We start from the raw sequence: 22,967 nt of genomic DNA, 5'->3' as shown, positions 1-22,967 counted from the left end.
TTATAATGTGAATTTTTTTTATTTAAAAACAAAAAAGTTTTGAAGCACTAACTTTGTGGTTATTCATTAAAATAAAATAAATGTTTCATATTAATTTCTGTACCTCAGCATTCTGAGGATACGAGAATACATGTGAAATAACTACATTAAAAAATGTTTTGTCGATGAGTATGAAAATGAGACTAAATATTTACATAACAAACAAACAAACAAACCATCACGCCGTTTCCCCGTAAGGGTAGGCAGAGAGGATAGAACGCCACAACACTCTATCTTTGCATACGGATCTCGCTTCCTCTACATTCATACATCTTCTCATGCACGCGCGCCGATTATTCCGACTTTTGACATGTCCATCTTTAAGTATTTGTTGGATTTGGTCATGCCATGTCTTTCTCGGTCTTCCTCTATTTCTGCATCCATCAACATTCGCATTGTAAATATTCTTAGCCGTTCTCTCGCTGTCCATTCGTTCTACATGTCCAAACCAGCGCAGAGCTCCTTTCTTGATTTTGTCGATAATGCTTGTCTCAGCCTTACATAATGTACGGATCTCAACATTTGTGCATCTATCGTACATAGTTTTACCACACATTCGCCTGAGAGATCGCATTTCGACAGCATTCAGCTTACTTTCATCCCTGTTTTTCCAAGTCCATACTTCGCTCCCATACATCAGGGATGGGACCAGGACTCCGTTGTGAACTGCCAATTTTGCCTCTTGTGACAACCATTTATTTGCCAAGGTCGATTTAAGTGCACCGTTCACTCTGTTCCCGGCACTCACCCTCCTTTCAATATCTTTCTCAGTCATTCCATCCCTAGTGAACATACTTCCCAGATATACAAATTCCTCTACTTGTTTTAGTATAACTCCATTCACAGTGATTTCACATTTAGTCATACTTTCATTTCTTTCAAAAACCATCACATTCGATTTATCGACATTCATCAGCAAATCGCTTCTCTTGCATACATCGTAGACCTTTGTTACCAAGAATTGCAGTTCCTCTTTGTTATTAGCAAGGAGTACAGCATCGTCAGCATACAAAAGACAATTGACTTTTAAATCACCCATTTTTGCTCCCATTTTTAAGCCTTTCAGTTCTTTCATGCAGTTATCGATATACACGTTGAACAGCCATGGTGACATAACACATCCCTGCTTCACTCCTTTATGAATGTCAAACCACGATGTGTATGAACCATTTACCCTAACACATGCTGTGCTGTCTTTATACAGAGAAGCAATAGCACGTGTTAGATTTCCGCTTACTCCGTACTCCGATAACACCTTCCATAATTTTTCTCTGTCAACTCTATCAAACGCTTTTTGCAGATCGACAAATGCGCAGAAAAGCTTTTGGTTTTTAGCAAGAAATTTTTCTGTCATGTTTCGTAAAGCAAATATTTGATCCATACATCCTCTTCCATTCATAAAACCGCTCTGAATATCCCACACTCTATCCTTTGTAACTTTTCTTACTCTATCAATCCATAACAGGAAAATTCTAAAAATGTATTATTATTATTATTGTATAGGTATATAGTGAGCACACAAAAAAAATATTTAGTAACTGTTTCGAAGACATCACTTATTAATAATATATTTTATGGGCGGGCAGCTTTTGCTGCTTTTTTTAAAAATGTAGTACACATGTCTGCATTGTTCTTTCTTTAAAAAGGTTTGTTTTTAAACGGACAATTTTCAAGTTATTCCAGTCAACCATTGCTGTAAGTTAAGGTGGAATTAAGAACAATAGATCATCCAGTGTTGACTTCATTTATCTTTTTTAATTTTAGGTCAATTCTATGAAGGATTTAATGCAGAGGGACGAGAATCTGTCATGCCCCACGGAGTATACACACTAGATGATTTAAAACAATATGGTTCTGATAGAAATTGGTGTCCATATTTTCTAGCACGACATGCGGTTAGTTCAGATAATTTTTCCTTTTGTTTAGTACATAATCTTTTTGTAAGACAAATTATATGTGTTCTTCTAGACTATGTTCTATCTGTGTGACTAGTTATAACCTGTTTTAAAGCGAACTTTTTTGATTGGGTTAATAAAATCATTTGATTCATATTTTTTTCTGAATCTGTTTTTAAATAAAAAATAGTATTAGCTAGCTGAACATCTTTTATTATAAAACAAACTTCTGTATTCCACAATATATCGATTCATTCACATTTTTCAAAAATCTGATCAATGTTCAAATGTTTTTTTTTTTCAGATATTACATTCAGATATTATTGTTTACTCTTACCACTACCTACTGGACCCTAAAATAGCTGACATTGTTTCCAAAGCATTGAACAAAGAGGCCGTGGTTGTATTTGACGAAGCCCACAACATAGATAATGTCTGCATAGATTCTATGAGTGTAAAGATTACCAGAAGAATCATTGAGAAAAGTACTCAAGCCTTGCAGCAACTTGAGAAAACAGTGGCAGCGTGAGTCATAATTTTCTTAAACTAATTATCATTCAACAGTTTTTGTCAACTTTGTTTTAAATCACTAAAAAGTATATTATTATGTGTCCTCATCAGGTCACATTATTTTTATTATTAATCTTTGTTTATAATGAAGAAAAAAAAGAATAAATAAAAAATAAATAAATATTGATGCCAAACTGTTTGTTAGTCAAGGTGTTTAATGAACTTATTAAATATTGTTAAGTCATTATGTAAGAAATTCAATATACGCCAGAAATTTCACTTTTCAAGAGAGTGATGAGTTGAAATTTTCATGCAAATCTAAGGTTAGGTGTATTATTTTTTTTATGAAGTTACACATTTTGTATTTTTTATTTTAAAAATAATTTTATAGAGCAGACTGAGGAGGGTGAGTGTCAGAAATTAAAAAAAAATGTAGAAAATCACAGTTACATATCTACGAGCATTTGGACAAACTCAAATATTGTAGTTACATAGTGCTTAAAATATTGATTATGTGAATTATTTTTTTAGTGTAAAGGTTTACCGAGTATTATTTTATTGGGATTTAGATTGCGGGAGGATGATGCAGCAAAATTAGCAGAAGAATACCAAAAGATGGTTGAGGGATTAAGGGAGGCTGCAATAGCTAGAGATTCTGATGCCCTTTTAGGCAATCCTGTTTTACCAGATGAAGTATTAACAGGTACAGAGATTAATAACACACAATGTGTACTGTATGAGGTTTGATTAAAAAATTCATGGAATATTTGATTTTCGAATTTTAATGCGCAATTGCAAGAGCTTTTTTTTCCCAAGATTGATACACATTTTTATAATTAATCTGTCGATTTTCGGCCATTTTGGACACATAATTGGTTTTTAATAGACAAACTAGCAAGACGGTTTGTGTGATCTGCAAATTTTCAAGATTATTCCAGCGCAAAGATGATGGAGCAAAGAATTTATAATAGGTTTTATGTTAATACAAAATTAAATGCAGCGGATGGAATGTTGGGAGACCGCTTACGGAAAGTCTGTCATGAAGAAAATGGCTGTTTACGATTAGTATAGAGGGTCACGAAAACGTTGAAGATAGGGAGAGACGTGAGCAGTCAAGAACATCGACTACTGACATCATCCACAAAATCAAACAAAGTATGCTTGCTAATCGCCGAATGACTATTAGGGAGGTGATAGGAAGTTGGTGTCTTATACAGATCATGCAAATCGATTTTCACTAACATGTTGGGCATTGTTGAGTGGCAGTGACTGTTTACTGTTTCCAAAGATAAAGAGGACTATAAAAGAATGATGTTTTGCGACCATAGAGGAGATAAAGACCAAATCGCTGATGGAACTGAAGACCATACTAAAAAGTGCATTCCAAAAAAGTTTCGTGGATCAGAAAACCGCTGGCATAAATGTATTACATATAGCCCATGGTGATTACTTTAAAGGGGAGAGTATTAATATTGAGAAACAAATAAAGATTTTTTTAAATATACACAAACTCCATGTATTTTTTTATCAAACCTTGTATTGTCATGAAATCTGTCAAAATAAATGTTTCTATTTTTGACATTCTTAACAAATGCTTATTTGGCAAGATTACATTGTCTATGTCAGCTTTTCATTATTGACATATGTATTTAAACGTTAGTGATGTTTAAATCTAAATATTGTACCTTATAGAAATGTTTATCCATCAACTTTAAATACTGTCTTTATATTATATATTTTTTAATTATAAATTTTCATTGTTCTTATTAATATGTACTTTAATAAGTACTACCATGAGACCACGACCCGCTTTCAATTGTAACACACAGACAGCTGAGTATTTTATATAGTTTATAATGTTTATGTATGTATTTTTAGAGGTTGTTCCTGGAAATATTCGGAATGCTGAACACTTCCTTGGATTCCTAAAACGATTTCTCGAATATCTAAAAACTCGCCTAAGAATTCAGCATGTTGTGCAAGAATCTCCTGCAGGTAAAAACAAGTGGAATTGTTACCAAATATTTTTCTGTAATCCCTCCAATTGGTCGATTTAAAATAGAGTTGAACCTCTATACATTTGCCATTAATCATTTCCTGGGAAAATTAAAATATGACGAATATAAAAACGCATATTAAATATGACGAATATAAAAACAATTTTTCCCATAAGAAATAATTGAAATTTGATTAATTTGTTTCCGATTCCTAAAAATAGCACAAAAATGTTTTTTAAACTATAAGTTAAATGTATTATTGTTATCAAAAACATTTTTCACTTTGTGGTTTGACATTTTACACTTATATGTTTATAAATTTGTTTAAACCATTTTAATTTTAAGTTACACTTCGACCGGTTTCGAGGTTACTACCTCATAATCAGGAATTAAACTAACTTATAATTACACGCGTTGCTATTTATATTATAAAATATTGTATGAAAGAGACAGAAAAATGGAAGTTCATTTTATCTTCTTTCTCTCTCTTTCATTTTTCTGTCTCTTTCATACAATATTTTATATTATAAAAAGCAACGCGTGTAATTGTAAGTTAGTTTAATTCCTGACAATGAGGTAGTAACCTTAAAACCGGTTGAAGTGTAACTCAAAATTAAAGTGGTTTATACAAATTTATAAACATTTAACTTATCCACTTAAATGTAGACTCTTTAAACCAAGAAAACACAGTTTAATGGTTATTTGTATTTTCTAGGTTTTCTCAAAGACCTTGCGTCAAGAGTTTGTATTGAGAGAAAACCTCTAAGATTTTGTGCCTCGAGATTATCGTCCCTTCTTCGAACACTGGAAATACCCGACCCATCAAACTATTCGTCTCTAACTCTCATCACAAACTTGGCAACCCTTGTAGCAACTTATACAAAAGGGTTTACTATAATTGTCGAACCATTTGATGATAAAACTCCGACAGTGTCAAATCCGGTGTTATATTTCAGGTACAATATTATACTACTTATCTGTGTCCAGGCGGTTGAGGAATGAATACAGTTATGTGTGTGAAATAGATCTAGAACCCTGGATGAGTGTTTTCGACTCGATGGCTGCTCTCAGGTAAAAATACCGAATAAGAAAATTAAGTGAATTTAAGTACGCCTTGTTGTGTAGTGGCTAACGCATTTACCTACCGCTCTTGAGGTCCTGGTTTCATTTTCTGGCAGGGCGGATGAGAAATATTGATTTCAAATGTTTATTTCATTACAATATTTCAATGTCATTTAGCGTGGATCTTTTTTCAGCAGTACAGCACCATCTAGCGGTAATGTTTGAAAATTCTGGGTAATTAGAGGGCATGCGTAAAACCACGTGACCTTCGAGAAAATATTGCCACCCAGAACACCCAGGCTTTAGAAAAATCTCATTTTATTTTTTGTGTTCTCACCGGGAATGGAACCCGGAACCTTCCATGTGTGAGTCAAGGAAATAGGAAAAAAAATGACCTAATGATATTCAAAAATATAAATAACTGTATCTGTATATAAATGACCTTAAATCGATACTATTATTCAACGGGAAAAAGTAATAGAGAGGAAAGGAGGATAGATTAAGGAGAAAGAAGGAAATGTTTCCTCAGACGTGATTTAAACAGAGATACTGTAGAAACATCTTTGATACTGGATGGGAGATGATTCCACAGTCAAGCCGCATGGACACTATATGAGTTAGAGAAAAACAGAAATTGTGGATGGATATTACGAGGGTGCTTTGAGAATGAGGAAGTTCAGTGGTTTTTTTTTAATTTTTTTATTTTTTTTTATTTGTTAATAGACTATTAAACTAAGTGCTACAATTTTTTAAAGTTTTGTATTTCTGAAATAACTCCGCGTGTAACGTCAGAGGTTCATTTCCGCTTATTCTCATTCAGTTCTTCCCATTGGTCCAGAAGCGACAAGCAGACCAGAAATCTTCCATAGCTCTCAGATCATAGGCTAATTCACATGCACCAGTGACGTCATTCAAAATAGTGCATTTTTATTAATGTATGTTTTATTATTTTTTCCGTACATTTTCAAGAAACTTTGCACTACAATTTAATGCTCTAATTTTTACCCTGCCCAAGAAAACATTTTTTGTATCCAATTTCCCGCAGGGCTGAAGTTCCTCATTAGATCAAAGGGCTAAACCATGAACTAATTAGCATTAAAAATTTTCACGGAGGTTTAAGAGGAGGAGGAGCGTTAGAACAATAAAATACAGTGAACAGAAGTGAGAGGGAGTGATAGTCTTTCCGCTGTCTAATTTTGAGCCATTCCCTGTAATAGTGTGATGATAGTAAGAAATGTGGTCATATTTCCTAAGACCAAAAATTTACTCAATGCATGAATTCTAAAATCATTCAAGATTATCAAGTTGCTCACAGCTTAAATCAGTCATGGAAACATCAGCGATTATGTATGAGTCTCGTGATTCGGCGCCAGTCCAGGGGGACAGTGATAAAATCAAGCATCAATATTTTAAGTCGACCTTGCTAGGAAACAAACCCGGAACCTCAGGCATAGTAGACAAACGGTCTAGTCACTATATTACAATGCGAACATGCACTAATCTCTACTCCATTTCCTTTTTCAGGATTTTTACCTGAGAGTAGACATTATGTAAAAACTGGTTCTATTTCACACACAGAATCGTATTCTTTTGTCCACATGGACATGGGTTCTTTCAATATATAACTATATATAATAAATATATAACATTTTTATCTCTTGTATTTAAATTTTCGCATTGTTTAAATTTTTTCAGCTGCCTCGACTCTTCCATAGCCATGAGACCAATTTTTGCACGATTTCAAACAGTTGTTATAACGTCAGGTAAGCATGTCTTTCTTAAATCAAAACAACCTGTAATATTCACTATGCATGTGGGCAGCGGACAGGAATAAAAGCAAATAAATTAACGCTAAATATTTTTGCAAATATCCGAAATCACTATAAAAGTATCTAGAAATGCCAGATGCTACTATTGCCTAAAAAATATGGAAATAAAAATAAGAATATTATTAAATGTTAATATATTACAACAGAGATGAAGAATATAGAAGACTATATGGAAGTCTAGGCATTTACAGGGCCTGTGACCTGTCATAGGCTGGTCTGAGTGGCCACTTTACACACTGTGTAACATTCATCATTCTTTGTGAAGCTAAAGAACTGAAATCTTTATTGATGCGAGTGAGAGTCTAAATAATTCATTTAGTAAGAAAATACATTTTTCAATCAAATTGTAATTAACTTCTTTTTTTTTATTTGTTTCTTTTTCCATACATATATTTACATAAAAATATAATTACAAAAACACACTTAAGAAAAATACATCTTAAAATTAAGCTATAACATAATATATAGGTGGGTGCCATAGTAATTGGACACTCTAATTACAATAGGGAAAATCATGATATTATTTTAAACAATTTTAAATTAATAAAGGTCTATGAAATACTGTCAAGTTAAAAAATATTTTTAAATTTTAAATTCCCGCAAAAACGGTTCGTCACAATTTGATTAAATTTTGAACTTTGTTTGTGACCGTTTAAATTTAAATAGAGTATCGTCACAAATCTTGGCGTCACAATTGTCAAGGTCTAACATGTCGCATTTTTGCGGAGTCATATTTTTTGCCAATTTTATTTTTAAAGTCATGTATAAAAACATTTATAAAAACATTTCCACAAAATCCATATTGATTTTGAAAATACAATTAATTTTTCTAAATCCATTTCGCATATTTTTATCGGTATTCGTAGTATGTGATATTTCCATATTGTCCAAAATACGTAAATGCAATGCATTCATTTTAATAAAGAACATACTAAATAAATGTAAATTTATGGCAGACATAAATTCTTATGTTTACTTATTTCGACAATTAGTTTTACAGTCCTGCAATTATTATAGCATGTCCAATTACTATAGCACTCACCCTATGCGAATATAGATAGATGCATAAAAAGTTACGCCAGGAAGAAAAAAATTTTTTTTTAACGGATTACACATACCATGACAAATTAAAATCTCAATTTTCTTTGTATATTGACAGTAAGTTTTTCATTACAGGTACTTTATCGCCATTAGATATGTATCCAAAAATTCTAGATTTCAACCCTGTCGTGATGAGCTCCTTCACTATGACTCTTGCGAGGCCATGTCTACTTCCGATGGTATTTATTTATATATACGCCCAATGGGCATTTTTAAGGACATATTTATACATAGAAAATTATTATAAAAAAAGTAAAAAGACTCAGTGGTATATAGTAGACTTTGTGGGAGTGGAAGCGGGAGAGAGGTGTTTATAATTAAATTAGATTCAGTGATCGTTTGAAAGAAGACAACTTGTTATCAAAGAAATCAAGACTGGGATGTTTGTTGGCAGATCTAAGAATTCTGGGCATAGGGGAATGAAAACCATAGTTAGTTCTATGGTTATCGGTATGAAAGAGTAAGTTTTGTCTGAGGTTTCTAGTTGGGATATTAAATTTTATTGAGCTCAGTAGTTCAGGTGCATCAAAGAGTGAGTTGAGAATTTTAAATAGGACTAGAAGGTCGGATTTATTTCGACGGTCTTGAAGAGAAGATATATTTAAGGTAGTTAGTAACTCATTATACGTATATTGGTCTCTGGATAAGCCCAGCCTCCTGCCGATCTTTCTCAAAAATCGATGTTGAACTGATTAAATATTCTTGATGTGAACATCATAATATGGAGACCAGATAACAGAGGAATACTCTAGGTGCGTGCGAACTAAGGAACAGAAGAGAGTTTGAAGGGTATTGATAATTTTTGAAGTCAGTTGTGCTTCTGTTAATAAATCCAAGGAGTTTAAAGGATTTATTGATAACATGTTCAATATGAATTGTAAAAGAAAGTTTAGTGTCAAGTATAATACCTAAATTTCGTATACTAGACACAGATGATAATATTTCATCGTTCAGTGAGTAGTCGTATATGATTGGATTTTTCAGACGAAAAAAAACATTATTTTGTATTCCTTCTTTATACATATATAGTATAGTCTCTGTAATCCAAACCATGGCATCGGGTCAAGGAATGGAAGAACTAAAGCTTCCTCCAAAAGCCTTATAGTTACTTGGTTATGTTCCTGGCCATCCAAATTGCACCGATTTGATGACCGATGATGGACAAATTACAGTTATGTTTCATCCTCCAAACTATACTCCACGCAATGTGGAACCACACCAGATTATGATTTTTCCTCAATTGCAATGTAAAGTACCATATTTTTCAGACCATAAGATGCACTTTTTTACTCTGAAAAATCGGGGTGCTTATGGTCCGATTGAAATTGATAGATACATTTTGGGGTGCGTCTAAAGGTCCGACGCGTCTTATTGTCCTCAAAATACGGTACATCAGAAACATGCAAAAGTTACTTGTCAGGAAAAAAAAACAGATTTTTTATATCAAATACAAATTGACACAAATGACATCCCTGCTATGCCTTATATCACTGTTAAATGGCGTGGCGCAGTTAGTTAGACGACCAACTGTAAAATTAGCTTTGGCGGTTCGATTCCCGCCAGTTACAAGAAAGATTTTTTCTCAATTGGTCTGGATGTTGTGATGTATTTTTCATAACTTCCTTCCATATCTTCTCTTTTCTATCTGCTGACAAGCCTCTAAAATAGAGGCTTAGCAGGTTATTCCTTAAAAAAAGTCTTATTGATGTACAATATAAAAAAAGCCAATGACAGGTCATAAGCCCTGTAAATGCCTAGACCTCTTTATTATCTTTATAAAATGTTCCGATGGTTCCAGTAATCCAAAAATTCATAAAACCGTAAAGGCTCAGTTTTTAATTGTACGGATTATAGATACTATACTGTACAGAGTAAATTAATTATACACATCGCAGTTTGATATTCTTTAAGGAGTCAAATAGGGATGTGTGATGTCACCATGACTATTCAACGTAAATATCGATAAATGTATGAAAGAACCGAAAAGTTTAAGAATGGGAGCAAAAATGGGTGATTATCTTTTAATTATTGTCTTTTGTATGCTGATAATGCCGTGCTTCTTGCTAGCAACAGAGAACCTGCAATTCTTGCTAACAAAAGTCACAATGTATGCAAGGGGAGCAATTTGGTGATGAATGTTGATACATTGATTGTGATAGTTTATGAAAAAAATTCAAGTATAACTAAGTGTGAGATCAATGTGAATATTTATACTGAAACAGGAAGAATTTGTGTATCTGGGAAGATCACAAATTGTGTACTAGGGATGGAAATACTAATAAAATATTGAAAGGGGAGTGAGCCCCAGGAACAAGGTGGATGGTGCACTAATATCACAGGACTTTTATTGGGTGTCTTGGATATATACATCAATATACATCAATACAAAATAAACTGCATTAAATTATATTTTTATTAAATCGCAAGATTTTTTGTCCCTCCTGAATTTTTTGACAGATGGTTCATCTGTGATATTGAACTTGCATTGACAATATTATGTTTTAGAAGTATTTATATTTGAAATAGATGTTAAATGATGTATTATGTGTTAACCCTTTTTGTACTATTTAATTCCAGATTGTATCAAAAGGAAATGATCAAGTAGCAATATCTTCCAAGTTTGAAACTCGAGATGATGTCGCAGTTATAAGAAATTACGGTCAACTTCTGGTTGAGGTATACATAAATATAATAATGTTTTATAAATAATCATTGAAAATTAGGAAATACCCAGAAGGAATTACTGTAAAACCTCGTTTTTACGTTCCTCGATTTTACGTTTTCCCGTTTTTTACACCGAAATGTTCAGGACCCATTTTTCTTCATACATTCTCATACAAATATTCCCCCAAATCAACATTTTTTCATTTTTCATCACCCCAGTTTTACGTTTAATTTTTTTCGGAATTCATTTGATGTGCCAAAAAAGCCAAAATTATGTCACAATAATTGTGCCGCGGCCCGCGCGCCACCGCGTTTGCCACGCGAATGAAGAATAAAAATAGGTAAACAATTAATAAAAGATGCATTATTGCCTTAACCTAAATTCAAAGCAGGAGCAGTGTAATTGACCTTTTTGTTTAAATGTCTTCCTTTAAGGTTAGTTTTAGTTTTTATTTGAACAAAAATGTTATAATATTGACTTGTTCAAATCATGATACGCGGTTAACAATGAGATTGTTCAGTGCTATGGGAAATTGCATTTATAAAATGTTTTCTTACACTTAGTAAAAATTGGAGCATTTAATTGTATAGCGAAGTTTCTCTAAAATGTGTAAAATAATAAAAATGGTTTTAATAAAAACGAATTACTTTAAATGACGTCACAAGTTCTTCTGAATCAACCAATGGTAGAGTGTTGTGATAGATTTCTGGTTTCTGGGAAGCCAATCCACAAATCAGGACAACTTACCGAAGAGAATAAGTTAGATCACGCGCGGAGTAATTAAAAACTTTAAAAAATTGTATAGGTGATAACACGGTATATAAAAATAAAATAAAACATTTTTTGTCTTAGTTTCATAGTCTGTTAACAAATAAAAAAAAATCAAAAAACCACTGATTCAAAATATGTCTATTTTTAAAAATATTTTTTAAGCCAATCAACAGCCTAATAAATTGGCATTAATGAGTAATACTTAATCTAAACATTCTTAAAATCTACTTAAATTAACAAAGTGTATAATTAACAAAAGGTATGTATAAAGCATAATCTAGGCGGAAATGGCAAGTGTGACATCGCGAGTCAGGAGAGACAACACCACTTGCTTCTTAAATGCCTGCCCTTGCTGTAGAAACACATCGACAGTACTGTTTAGTGAGATTTCGTTCACTGTTCTGAGGATCCTTGGCAGAGGGGAAAAGAATCCGATGTTAGTTTTATAATTTCCCACAGCAAAGACAGGATCGGTACGCAAGTTACGGCGAGGTACATTAAGGTTTATCTGAGCAAGGATATTATGGACATCTATACAGTTAGATATTAATCTGTGCAAGAATATCAAACCAGCCGAAATCCTTCTGAATTATAAACTGAAGATATGAAAGTACTCTAGACGATCATAATAATTGATTATGAAAGTATTTGGTAATAAATACCTAATGTTTTTTTATTTATTTACAGATTGCCTCATGCGTACCTGACGGTGTTGTATGCTTCTTCACATCCTACATGTATTTGGAATCTGTGGTTGGTTCGTGGTACGACCAGGGTGTTGTAGCTTCCTTACAGAAACACAAACTTCTTTTTATTGAAACTCAAGACAGTGCGGAAACCAGTTTCGCCCTCATGAATTATATTAAGGTTCCTTTTTATTTTTTTTTGTATTTTTACCATAATTTAAATGCTTCAACATATTAAATGTGACTATCGAAATTTGTAAGCAAATAAAAGAAAGTATTCAGCAATTTCTACTGACAACTGTTTACAAGCGGAGGCAATGTGTTCAATGCCAATGCCTTCTAAGAGCCTTGACCGTGAATTTCACAGCATTTGTGTTATTATTGTCTCGGGTTTACAATACGACACAATCGGGACATTAGTGCATTCAAGCCATAGTTTGTGCTGTGTTCATCAAGGAACAGCACATTATTATTACGCAACCGGCGGATTGGAACATTGAATGCCACTTGTTCCAGTAACGATGGTACATCAATTAAGCCATTCAGTAAATTAATCATAAATATGGAGTCAATGTTATTTCTACGTTTTTGTAGACTTGAGATTTTTAACATTGACTCCATTTCCCCGTAAGTGTAGTCTCCCTTCTCGAGGCCAATCATCCATGCTACTTTTCTTAGCAAACGATGCAAAAATCACTAAGATAGACCGGATCTTGTCTTGAGGTAGTAATTTTTTATTTTTTTTCCTAGCTTTAATTTTATTTAGTTTTATTTTATTTGATTAGTACCTGTATTTATTATAAGAAATTGTATTTACCATCGTTAGAATGGACTGCATAAGTCCGTCAAATTAAATTTAAAAATTCAAAAGTTAGGTTCAAAATGGTTTTACTTAAATTTTAATTAAATTCAATTCAATAGTGCACTTGAAGTATTGTATTACAAAAATGGTATTATTTATCAATCTTCTTCTTCCTCCTGGCCATATGTCCCATTGGGGTCAGCCCCCCTAGTCCTCAGCCTACACGTCGGACTAGGAAATCTGTGGTTTTTGTTTTACGGTTGGTTACCACCTGACCCATAGACAGTAACTCCTCTTGCTAACTGGGGCTAACCTCGGCACAACGTCCTGCCTGACGCCGCTGTCTTCCAACAGCCCATAGTTCGAAGTATGTCCGGTGGCCTGAGAGAAGATTTGTGCCCCTTCCGCCTGCTCCGCCGTACTGATGCTCTTCATCTCCGCCATCACAGCCGTTGAGGTCTTCACCCGTAGCCCTGGGCAAGAGATCGCGTTATGCCCCGCAATACTGGGTCCTCACCCAAACTTAGCCTACTAGCAGTAGAAGAGAATTACTCCAGTGAGAGCTGAAAAGGTGACTCAGTCCTCCAGGAGCCGGGTTAATGGTCTCGTTTAGGTATGACAGGTAAATATATGCCCACAAACCATCGCACAAGACCAAGGGCGGCATTATTTACCAATAATTATGATTATTATACATATTAAGTATTGGCAAGAAGGGTTTTTTTTATTCTTAAAAGGTAGAATTTTACAAGATTAAAAAAAAAAAAAATTCATATAAATAGTAATTATTTATATAATTACCGACCAAGTTTTAAGCTACTGCATGCTGCCTTATTGAGCTATAATTTAGAAATGAATATAATCCTATCAATCGTCAATCATCAATCCTATCAAATATCAATTATAAAATATAATAAATCTGGCATATACCAATTAAAATGTGATTTTTGCAATTCAACTTTCATGAGAAACAAAAACAACACAAAATATATATTTTTTTAACGCTTAAAATTCGTTAGCAACCTGATACAAAATATTCATAATTTTTATAAAGACTCTGTAAAGCATTAAAATTAGACAACTTAGAAATTTGAAGCGATGATAAATAATAACAAAAAATATATTATATTCCACTCCTGTCTAATTTTCCTGTTGAGTAAATAGTTTATTTTTATTATTTCCAAAATTATTCTATTTGGTTCTGCAAAACTGTATTTATACATTTCTTAATTTTTTATTTATTTTACAGGCTTGTGAATCTGGTCGGGGTGCCGTATTACTTTCTGTAGCTAGAGGAAAAGTTTCAGAAGGAGTTGATTTCGACCATCACTTGGGCAGAGCTGTCCTCATGTTTGGTATTCCGTATGTTTACACACAAAGCAGAATTCTCAAAGCGCGCTTGGAATATCTCAGAGATCAATTTCAGGTTTGGCCTTTTCCTTACATGTGAAACCTCAATTTGAGGGTTGAAGTAAATAAATTCGTATTATGTATCAAGATATTTTTCCCTGAATTTTGTGGCATGAAAATTTTTACTGACAAATTATATTTGATGGCAATTTTTTAGGTTATGCCGTGTGTCAATAGCACTTATTATTTTTGTTGACTACAGGTATGTGATGCCTCTTACAACCATTGATATATATGTAGCAATTCCTAGGCGGGTTGCGAGCTCTTTGTGCATGCTTCCATCCTCAGTTATGTGAACTCCCAAGTATTTAAAACTGTCAACTTTCTCGACCCTCTGTCCGTTATTATAGAAAGGCTGATCTGGGTCAGAACAGGATTGGTTGCACATAATCCGAATATTTTTTGTATTAATATTAAGACCCAGACGATGAAGCATCATCTCTATTTAATTATAAATCAGTGCCTACAACACTGTTGGCAGGTTCCTATAAAATGCCGTGATATGTGAAACCTTTTTGTATGAGACTCAGGCCCAGTACAAAAAGGGAAATTAGATTTTTTTTAAATCAAAACAGCTTATTTATTATTAATTAAACAATTAAAACTTATATTTATGTGTCAAATGATAAAAAAATAATCTTTTTAATTTGTTAAATCTTGATTCTTCCTCATTGCTGCTCGATACAACAAACGTATGCGTGCTATTCCTTAAAAAGTTTTCCAGGTCCTTTTTGAATTTTCAGCTTCTTTTAATGGATGGATCTGCATAAAAAAAAATATTCTGGATTGTTTGCTAGTAATACCTGCTTACCTTCTAGTAATTTCTGTAGTCAATTATTTTATTTCACAATCTTCATCACTGTTCTTCTCTTCGAAATCGATTTGAATGTCTGAAGCCATTTCCAGCAAATCTGCTTCACCAATTTCATCTTACATCGATAAATCTTGAACACCCTGAATGCTCATGTCGCCATCACCATCGCCTCCGAGTGATTTAGCTAGTTCTAATATGGCAACAATTTCATTTTCTTATGATTCGCGGTTGTTTTCTACTTCAACTGAAGATTGCCAACATCATATTATATACTCAACCGTGTTGTAAGAAGCCGTGTTATAGGAGGGTTTCCGTAAAATTTTAACAGTGTAGAAGTGAAACAGTGTTATGGAAGGGTTACCTGCGTATTATAATTATTACTTTAGTATACTTGGACATCCCCAAAATATTATTAAAATTTTTGTAGTATTTTTAATGGTTTGTAATTTTAAACGAATAATTATTATTATTTAATGAACTATTCTTACAGATTCGTGAGAATGACTTTTTAACTTTTGATGCCATGAGGCACGCTGCTCAGTGCGTTGGTCGAGCTATAAGGTAATGTTTTCATACTCAACCATTGCATCATTATTATGCAACCATAGTACGTCATTCTATATCATCGCCTTAATTTGAATACAACATAAGTCACCAAATGATAACTTTACAGAAGACTTCAAGATATACAAGATTTTAAGTGTTTTATCCAAACAAATGAAAACAATTGATCACCTAAAGGCTTACGTTGTAATCCAAGGAATATAAATTTTCTTTGAAAAATGCATTATTCAAAAAACGTGATTTTTCTCTTTTCTGTCAACAATTTCTTTGTTCAAATGACGGAGATAGATGCTATTTTGTACGGTGAAAAATATTAAATCATTTCAAATACAGAAAAAAATTACTAGCGTTGTATTCAAAATAGGGCGACAATATCACATTGTTCTAGGAAATTTAGCATCGTTTTACTCTAATTTAACACTTAAGCTCGTATTACATATGTTTCTTGTTTAACTCATGTGTGGCTATGCGGTAACGGATGTCTACCTCGGGTAAAAAACATTTAATAACTCTCTTATTTTTTTAAATAACCAACTCATATTTTTTGTAATCCTTATATGGACTTTTTTACACTAAAATAAGGAAACATTTTTATAAAAAATGCACGGGCTTTTTCTATAAAAAACAATTTCTTCATTTTGTAAAATAAATTAAAACAAACGAAAGAGATGCCAGTATTATAAGTGGTTTATTAAATTTTATAAGAAAGAGCACGAGAATATAGCATATCAGAAGACCGACAAGGACACTATTCGTTAGGGGCGGAGCTTGAGTGGCCGAGAAAACAATACCGAAAGAGCACGATACAGAATTATACCACTTGTGGGACAGAGAACACATCAGTCGCGTGAAGTTTTTTGTAGTATACTGAGCTGACGCTGTATTTAACACACCGTGTTCCCGAAATGTTTCTACAATTTATTCACAATTTATCTGATTTAAATTATTTTTTGACAATTCTTGATGGAATTTCATTGTAATGATGTAATATTTACATACATTTACATATAAGTTATTAATCAAAAATACTTGGTACACTTCCACTCATTTCCACACTTAAGATAATATTTTGATTTCTATAAATCATCCTTACATTGTATAATATTCGCCAGTCTGAAGATGTCCATTAGAGGATGAAAGCGCTAATTGGTCAAACAAATAAGTGGAAGTGTACCCAAGGAAGTGTGCTAAGTTATTTCATTTAAAGTGTTCAAAAAATTTGTTCGTAACTAGTTTTAAAAAACGTGTTTACGTTGTCATTTTTGTGTATGTTTAATTATGATTTGATTTTATCACGTATTACGTACTATTATTTTATTTCTTACAAGTTTTTTTTGCTATTTTTTTAGGTTTTATTTCAATATTATTCTAAGAATATGTTTTAACAGCGTTTTTATTTATTCTTATAAAATCTAGTATTTATTTGCAATAAAAATTTGACATTCTTTTTTGCATTCAAATAAGAGTTGTATTAGCATAGCATACTTTCTAGTCTCCCGGTTGATCTATTTCCGCTAAATTCAGTCGTAAGTGTAATTCGGAATTCAGTCGACAACCAGACGCGGGCGACAGCGCTTGCTGGCGGGATTTTAAAAGGAATGAACACAATTTCTAACTTTATTTTGCATAAATATGCTTTAATTTTATATTTTTTATGTAACATCTTTGAATAAAGATCATTTTTAACACATACCATTGTAAATAATTTGGTATTGTAGCTTACATTTCAAAATATCTCGACTTATGCTTGTGGTCACATTGTGTTACACCACCGGCTGCAAAGGGATTATTCAGCACAGTCTTTTAAGAGTTAATATCATTACAGGTTTCTAAAATAACATGAATCGTGAACCATATTAAAAAACAGTATTTCCAGAAAAGAAAGTGGGATGCACACAGTGGGATCTTGGTTCAAATATTTGTGGAAAAAAATAGAACATGTTTTAATTTTTCTGAATTTGACCACAGATTTCACCCAATTTGTGTATCAAATGACACAATATTCATTGGCACAACTTGAACAATATTTTGTACCATTTTCTGACTTATGTGATACTTCTCATCCTTTTGTAATTGAGTTTTATCATCCATAATTTAATAAATAATTAAATAATTTATCTGCAAGATTTTATGAATTTCTTAAATTTTAGAGGAAAAACTGACTACGGTATAATGATATTTGCGGACAAGAGGTTCAGCCGAAATGATAAGAAAAGTAAATTGCCCCGTTGGATACAGGAACATTTAAAAGATTCCCTTTGTAACCTGAGTACAGAGGAAGCTATTCAGGTAATATGTATTTTGTATTATTTTCTATGCTGGCTATATATCATCCTTATACATCATTAATAAGTTACTTAAATAGAAAATTATTATGTTTTGTATATTTTTGTGTCATTTTTTGGTATCTTTAATTTTTAAAATTTTCTTTTGAAGAAATTTAAACAAACAGAATTTTAGAGTTCCCCTCACTAGGGAAACCTGTTCCAAGGAGGACTGTACAGTTTTTAAAAAATTTACATTGTTCGTATGTCACTCAAATATACATTTTTATTTCTTCTATGCTAATTTACTTTAGCCAGATATTCTTTTAAAAAATATTTTTTGTTATCTGTTAACATTATATATTAAACAGTTTGGCAGAGAAATAATCCTTGAACCTTTGACCAATAGGAGGAATATTGGCAATGATATTATTTCATGTCCCTGATCAGAGAGATGACAATGTTAGTCTCCAAATCTATCTATTTGCTAGCAGTATCCGATTAATATGTAAAAAAATTGTATTGATATAAGTTCTTTGATTATAGATCTGCAAACGGTGGCTGCGTCAGATGGCCCAACCTTTCACCAGAGAAGATCAACTCGGAGTGTCCCTTCTAACCCTGCAGCAGTTGCAATCCGAAGAACAACAAAGCAAGATAGAGAAGCAAGCTTTACAAAAATGATTATTACCGGACCTTGTGTAGACCACAAGTGTAAACAAAAAGATGTTTACAAGTTTATTATTTATCGTTTTATTTTGTACTATGAGAAAGAATAAGAAGTCTCGAAAATGTTGGTAGTAACAGTCAAAAGTAAGTGACCAGGAGACGGTCCCCTACAATGAAGGAATTAACATGGTCCTCATTAATGCTGCCCTTAACTTGGCCCGGGACCTGGTAGAATGGAAGCGTACCATACGCATAGTGCCTGACATCTGGAGACCACAGTGTCCAGTATTGAGCAAGAAAAATAAGAAAAGTTTTTAATAAGCCTGCTATTAAAAGTAACGTTCACACGAGAACAGGACAATATTGAAATTTGGAAGACAGGACAACGACCCAGAGATTGTCCTAGAAATAGACTGGCAAGCTATCTCTGCAGGACATTAGATTGCCCTCCACCACCCCACCCCATGAAGCCACATTGTTCTCGTGCAAACGCATAAGGACAATAGCCACTTGTTGCATTTTTACTATTTAGGTCTTCCTCCAACAATTCCAATTCATCTTGGTATAAAAGAAATCATATTTTTTGCAAACTCACTTGTATCGTCATGTATTAATTTTTGAAGCATTTGGCGTGTAAACTACAGCCGAATTGTTTTACTGTTTCAATTTCCCGTCCTACTTAAGTGTGAAGAAGGTCTTTGAATGTAAATTCTTGAATTTCTAGAACGCGTTTATAGATCAGTGTTTTTTAACCTGTGGGTAACGACCCCCGTAGGATTGCAAAGCCTTGCTTGGGGCGTAGGGGTCGCAAGCAAGGTAAACGACCCCCGTAGGATTGCAAAGCCTTGCTTGGGGCGTAGGGGTCGCAAGCAAGGTAAACGTTAAAAGCAAGTGTGTTAAGCACTACACTATAACAGCTTGCCCAACACATACCCGACACTACAGCAAAAATACAATAATTTCAGTGAGAAGGCTCTGGCTGAATTGTTTAACAATTTGTCGAATCGTGGTTCTATTTTTGAGACATAAATAACCAACGTTAGTTTACATGGTAGGATGTGGTGAATAGCACTAATAATGTCAAAACCCCCCTTGCCACCTCTGGATATTCTTATTTTCTCTTCATCCAAGACATGGTATAGTAAAAAATGCTTGTGAAGGGGTTGCATATTCAAATAAATTCCATCAAGGTGGGGCGCTTGAGGTGGGCTGGCCATATAATTAGAATGGACTCCTGGATACAGCCATGGCCCACCCAGGGCTGTAGAGCTTATGATATTCAATAAGGTTGATAAACACTGATATAAATCGGGGCATTAAAGTGATTTTTAAAAAAACCATCAACATTCTTAACAAGAGTTTTTCACATAGACTTTAATATAACATTAAAATGCCAAAATTCTATACTAAGTATTTCAACATTCAAAAGTTATGATCAAAGAATAAACTTCTTTAATATAAACAAATTTTTCGAATATTTTTTGGAGTAGGCATATATATTTAATACGACCTAGAAATAACCTCAAAATTAAACAATTGAAAACGGTGCGTTATCCATTGTACAATCATTATTACAATTTGGTATTATTGGTTAGGGAAGTTTTCTACACAAGTATTATAAACTCAGTAAAAAAAATAAAAATTTGCAAATCTTTTGAAAACAAAGATTAAAAAATAAATAAAAAAATTACCGTTCATTACAGCTAGTTTTTTTTTAATTGTTTTTGCAATTTGCGAATCTGAAAAGAGGCCACAAGACCTTTAAAATAGATTCGAGTAAGTGGGTGGGGCTTTCAATGATATAGACTAACGTGGCTGTCATATCTAGGGAAGACTATTGTAAAATGAGTGGATATACAGAGGATTATAAAAAAAATATGGTATATTCTAAATAAGAATATCTTACCTTCCTCTATTATGGTGTTTCATACAATATTTCATAGTCCCCTCGTGTTTCTTACAAGGAAAGATGCACCTTCCTTTCATGTAAGAAATATCAGATAAGTAGTACTTGTTGATATAATGATCCAGTGCTCGACGGACTATGAAGGACAGTAAAAAGCTTACTCTACAAATAAGCGTCAGCACCGGATTTGTCTGTGGTTTGTGGGTATTTTTTTTTGTAAAAGTACCTTTTAAAATAAAGATTACATAAAAGGAAACATTTTTTTTTACTTATATAATATCCACCAGCAGGCAACAGTCGGCTGTCGCCGACTGTTACGTGATAGGAAATTCGGCCCTTAGTTGATTAATTAGGATCTCGAGAACTGAAATTTCACCCATTGGGGAAATTAAATTAACAGACAAACAAAAAAGTTATGCTGCATCTGATGTTTTGTATCTCCACAGGATAAAGGAAAAGCTAGACTTAACACTACCACAACTTGGTTCCCATTTTCTAATAGTGAATTATTTATGGCCCCCAAAATTGAAATATTTCTGTTAATCATAAGAACATGATTTTTTTTTGAAAATAGCAAAAAAGAATAATCAGTCACTCAGAATAATGCTACCTTATTAATTCATTTATTTTATACATAAATTATTTCATTTATCAATAGGCAGAAAAACACACAAAACAGTACGCCATGAGGCTGACTAATCTCCACTTGATTGCTTTTAGCAAAATTAAAAAAAAAAAAATTCAATGAAACCAAAAAGGAAAATAATAAATATGTGTCCACCCACTAATTTTACCGGTCCAAGTGAATTGATGCGATACGTGTGAAACAGGCCCATACAAGAACTCAATCAATCATTTTAAGACTATTATCAATGTATTATAGATTGGGTGTTGACATAAGTTGGCTGTTCTTTTCCTAATTAAAAAATGAGCACCAAAAGTAAAACAAAATGGCAAAGGTTCATATTTATGGCATTCGAAATAAAATCTTCTGCTCTACAAGATATCATGTTTGCTTTTACATTACATATACTATTTTATTTGGTTACAAGCCTTCAAAACGGAATGTCAGGTAGATGAAAGTAAGCATTTTTACATCCTTCTGTTCACGTTCAATCGAGGAATAAAGCTGCCAAAGCTGCTCACGATATTCGTGCAGTGTACGGTGAAGATGCTACGAATGAAAGGACAACTTAAAAGGACGGTGAAATACTGGAACAAAAAAATAAAATAACCGATGCTTTAAGAGATTTTTATAAAAGTAGTAATTTTTCACTGATTTTCGCCCATTACATTGTAGCAAAGTCCGCATAAAATGTGTTATTAATATTAAAAATGTAATTGTGAACTCGCGTTTTCTGTTATTTGTGGACGACTGAAAACTTTTCTTAAAGGTGACAACTTTGGACGATTTTCGTCTTCTCCAAGCGGATATATGTGAATGGGGAGGACGAAACAAACTTAGGTTTAATGTTTCCAAGTGTTCGGTCACGTCTTTCATTAGGGCCCAAAAAACTAAATTTTTTCGCTACAAAATGAGTGACCAGAATCTGATATGAACATAAAATGTTAAGGATCTGTGCATTAGATTTGTGAGCACCCTGACATTTTATGATCACATAGATCAGTGGTAAATCATTGAAGATGTTAGGATTTGTTCTGCTTACTGCCAGGGTTTTCGAAAGATCTCTTTACAACTTCTTGACGCGAAGTAGACTCGAGAGTGACTCGATGATTTGGGGGCCACATGAACTGAAGTACTCTTTTATGATAGAGAAAATCCTAGTTTATGAGATATCTCTACTTGGCTCTACCCGACCGAGTTTCTCCAGGGTATGCTTGGCTACAACAGTTTAGAGACCAGAAGGAATGTGTATTTGACTACACATTTTTATCGATTGTTGCGCGGTATGTTCAATAATCCTGAGATTATGATGAGCATTGGTTTGTATGTTCCTGATAATTCAGCATAGATTGTTTCAT

At 33.2% G+C, this 22,967-nt stretch overlaps 1 protein-coding gene across 2 annotated transcripts in view; it reads left to right on the top strand.

The window, feature by feature from the left end:
- Xpd (general transcription and DNA repair factor IIH helicase subunit Xpd) overlaps window positions 1-21,235 on the top strand; it is a 30,027-nt gene extending 8,792 nt beyond the window's left edge. Inside the window, exons 6-18 of one of the 2 annotated variants that reach the window (XM_088237442.1) lie at window positions 1,804-1,934; window positions 2,239-2,459; window positions 3,014-3,147; window positions 4,323-4,439; window positions 5,157-5,397; window positions 7,199-7,266; window positions 8,509-8,612; window positions 11,011-11,109; window positions 12,557-12,736; window positions 14,607-14,783; window positions 16,072-16,142; window positions 18,296-18,434; window positions 18,956-21,235. In XM_088237442.1, coding sequence (XP_088093568.1) covers window positions 1,804-1,934; window positions 2,239-2,459; window positions 3,014-3,147; window positions 4,323-4,439; window positions 5,157-5,397; window positions 7,199-7,266; window positions 8,509-8,612; window positions 11,011-11,109; window positions 12,557-12,736; window positions 14,607-14,783; window positions 16,072-16,142; window positions 18,296-18,434; window positions 18,956-19,093 — 1,820 coding nt within the window. In that variant the 3' untranslated portion in view covers window positions 19,094-21,235. Of the gene's footprint in view, window positions 1-1,803; window positions 1,935-2,238; window positions 2,460-2,975; window positions 3,148-4,322; window positions 4,440-5,156; window positions 5,398-7,198; window positions 7,267-8,508; window positions 8,613-11,010; window positions 11,110-12,556; window positions 12,737-14,606; window positions 14,784-16,071; window positions 16,143-18,295; window positions 18,435-18,955 lie in introns of those variants that run through there. The other variant, XM_088237444.1, reaches the window with a different exon arrangement.
- Window positions 21,236-22,967: the final 1,732 nt, after the last annotated feature.

The sequence above is a fragment of the Micrasema longulum genome, unplaced genomic scaffold (genome assembly GCF_059751315.1).
Source record: "Micrasema longulum isolate JH-2025_06_02 unplaced genomic scaffold, ASM5975131v1 h1tg001722l, whole genome shotgun sequence".
NCBI classification, from domain to species: Eukaryota; Metazoa; Arthropoda; class Insecta; order Trichoptera; family Brachycentridae; genus Micrasema; species Micrasema longulum.
The sequence above is the reverse complement of the archived record's forward strand: the minus strand, read 5'-3'. Positions and strand labels throughout refer to the sequence as shown.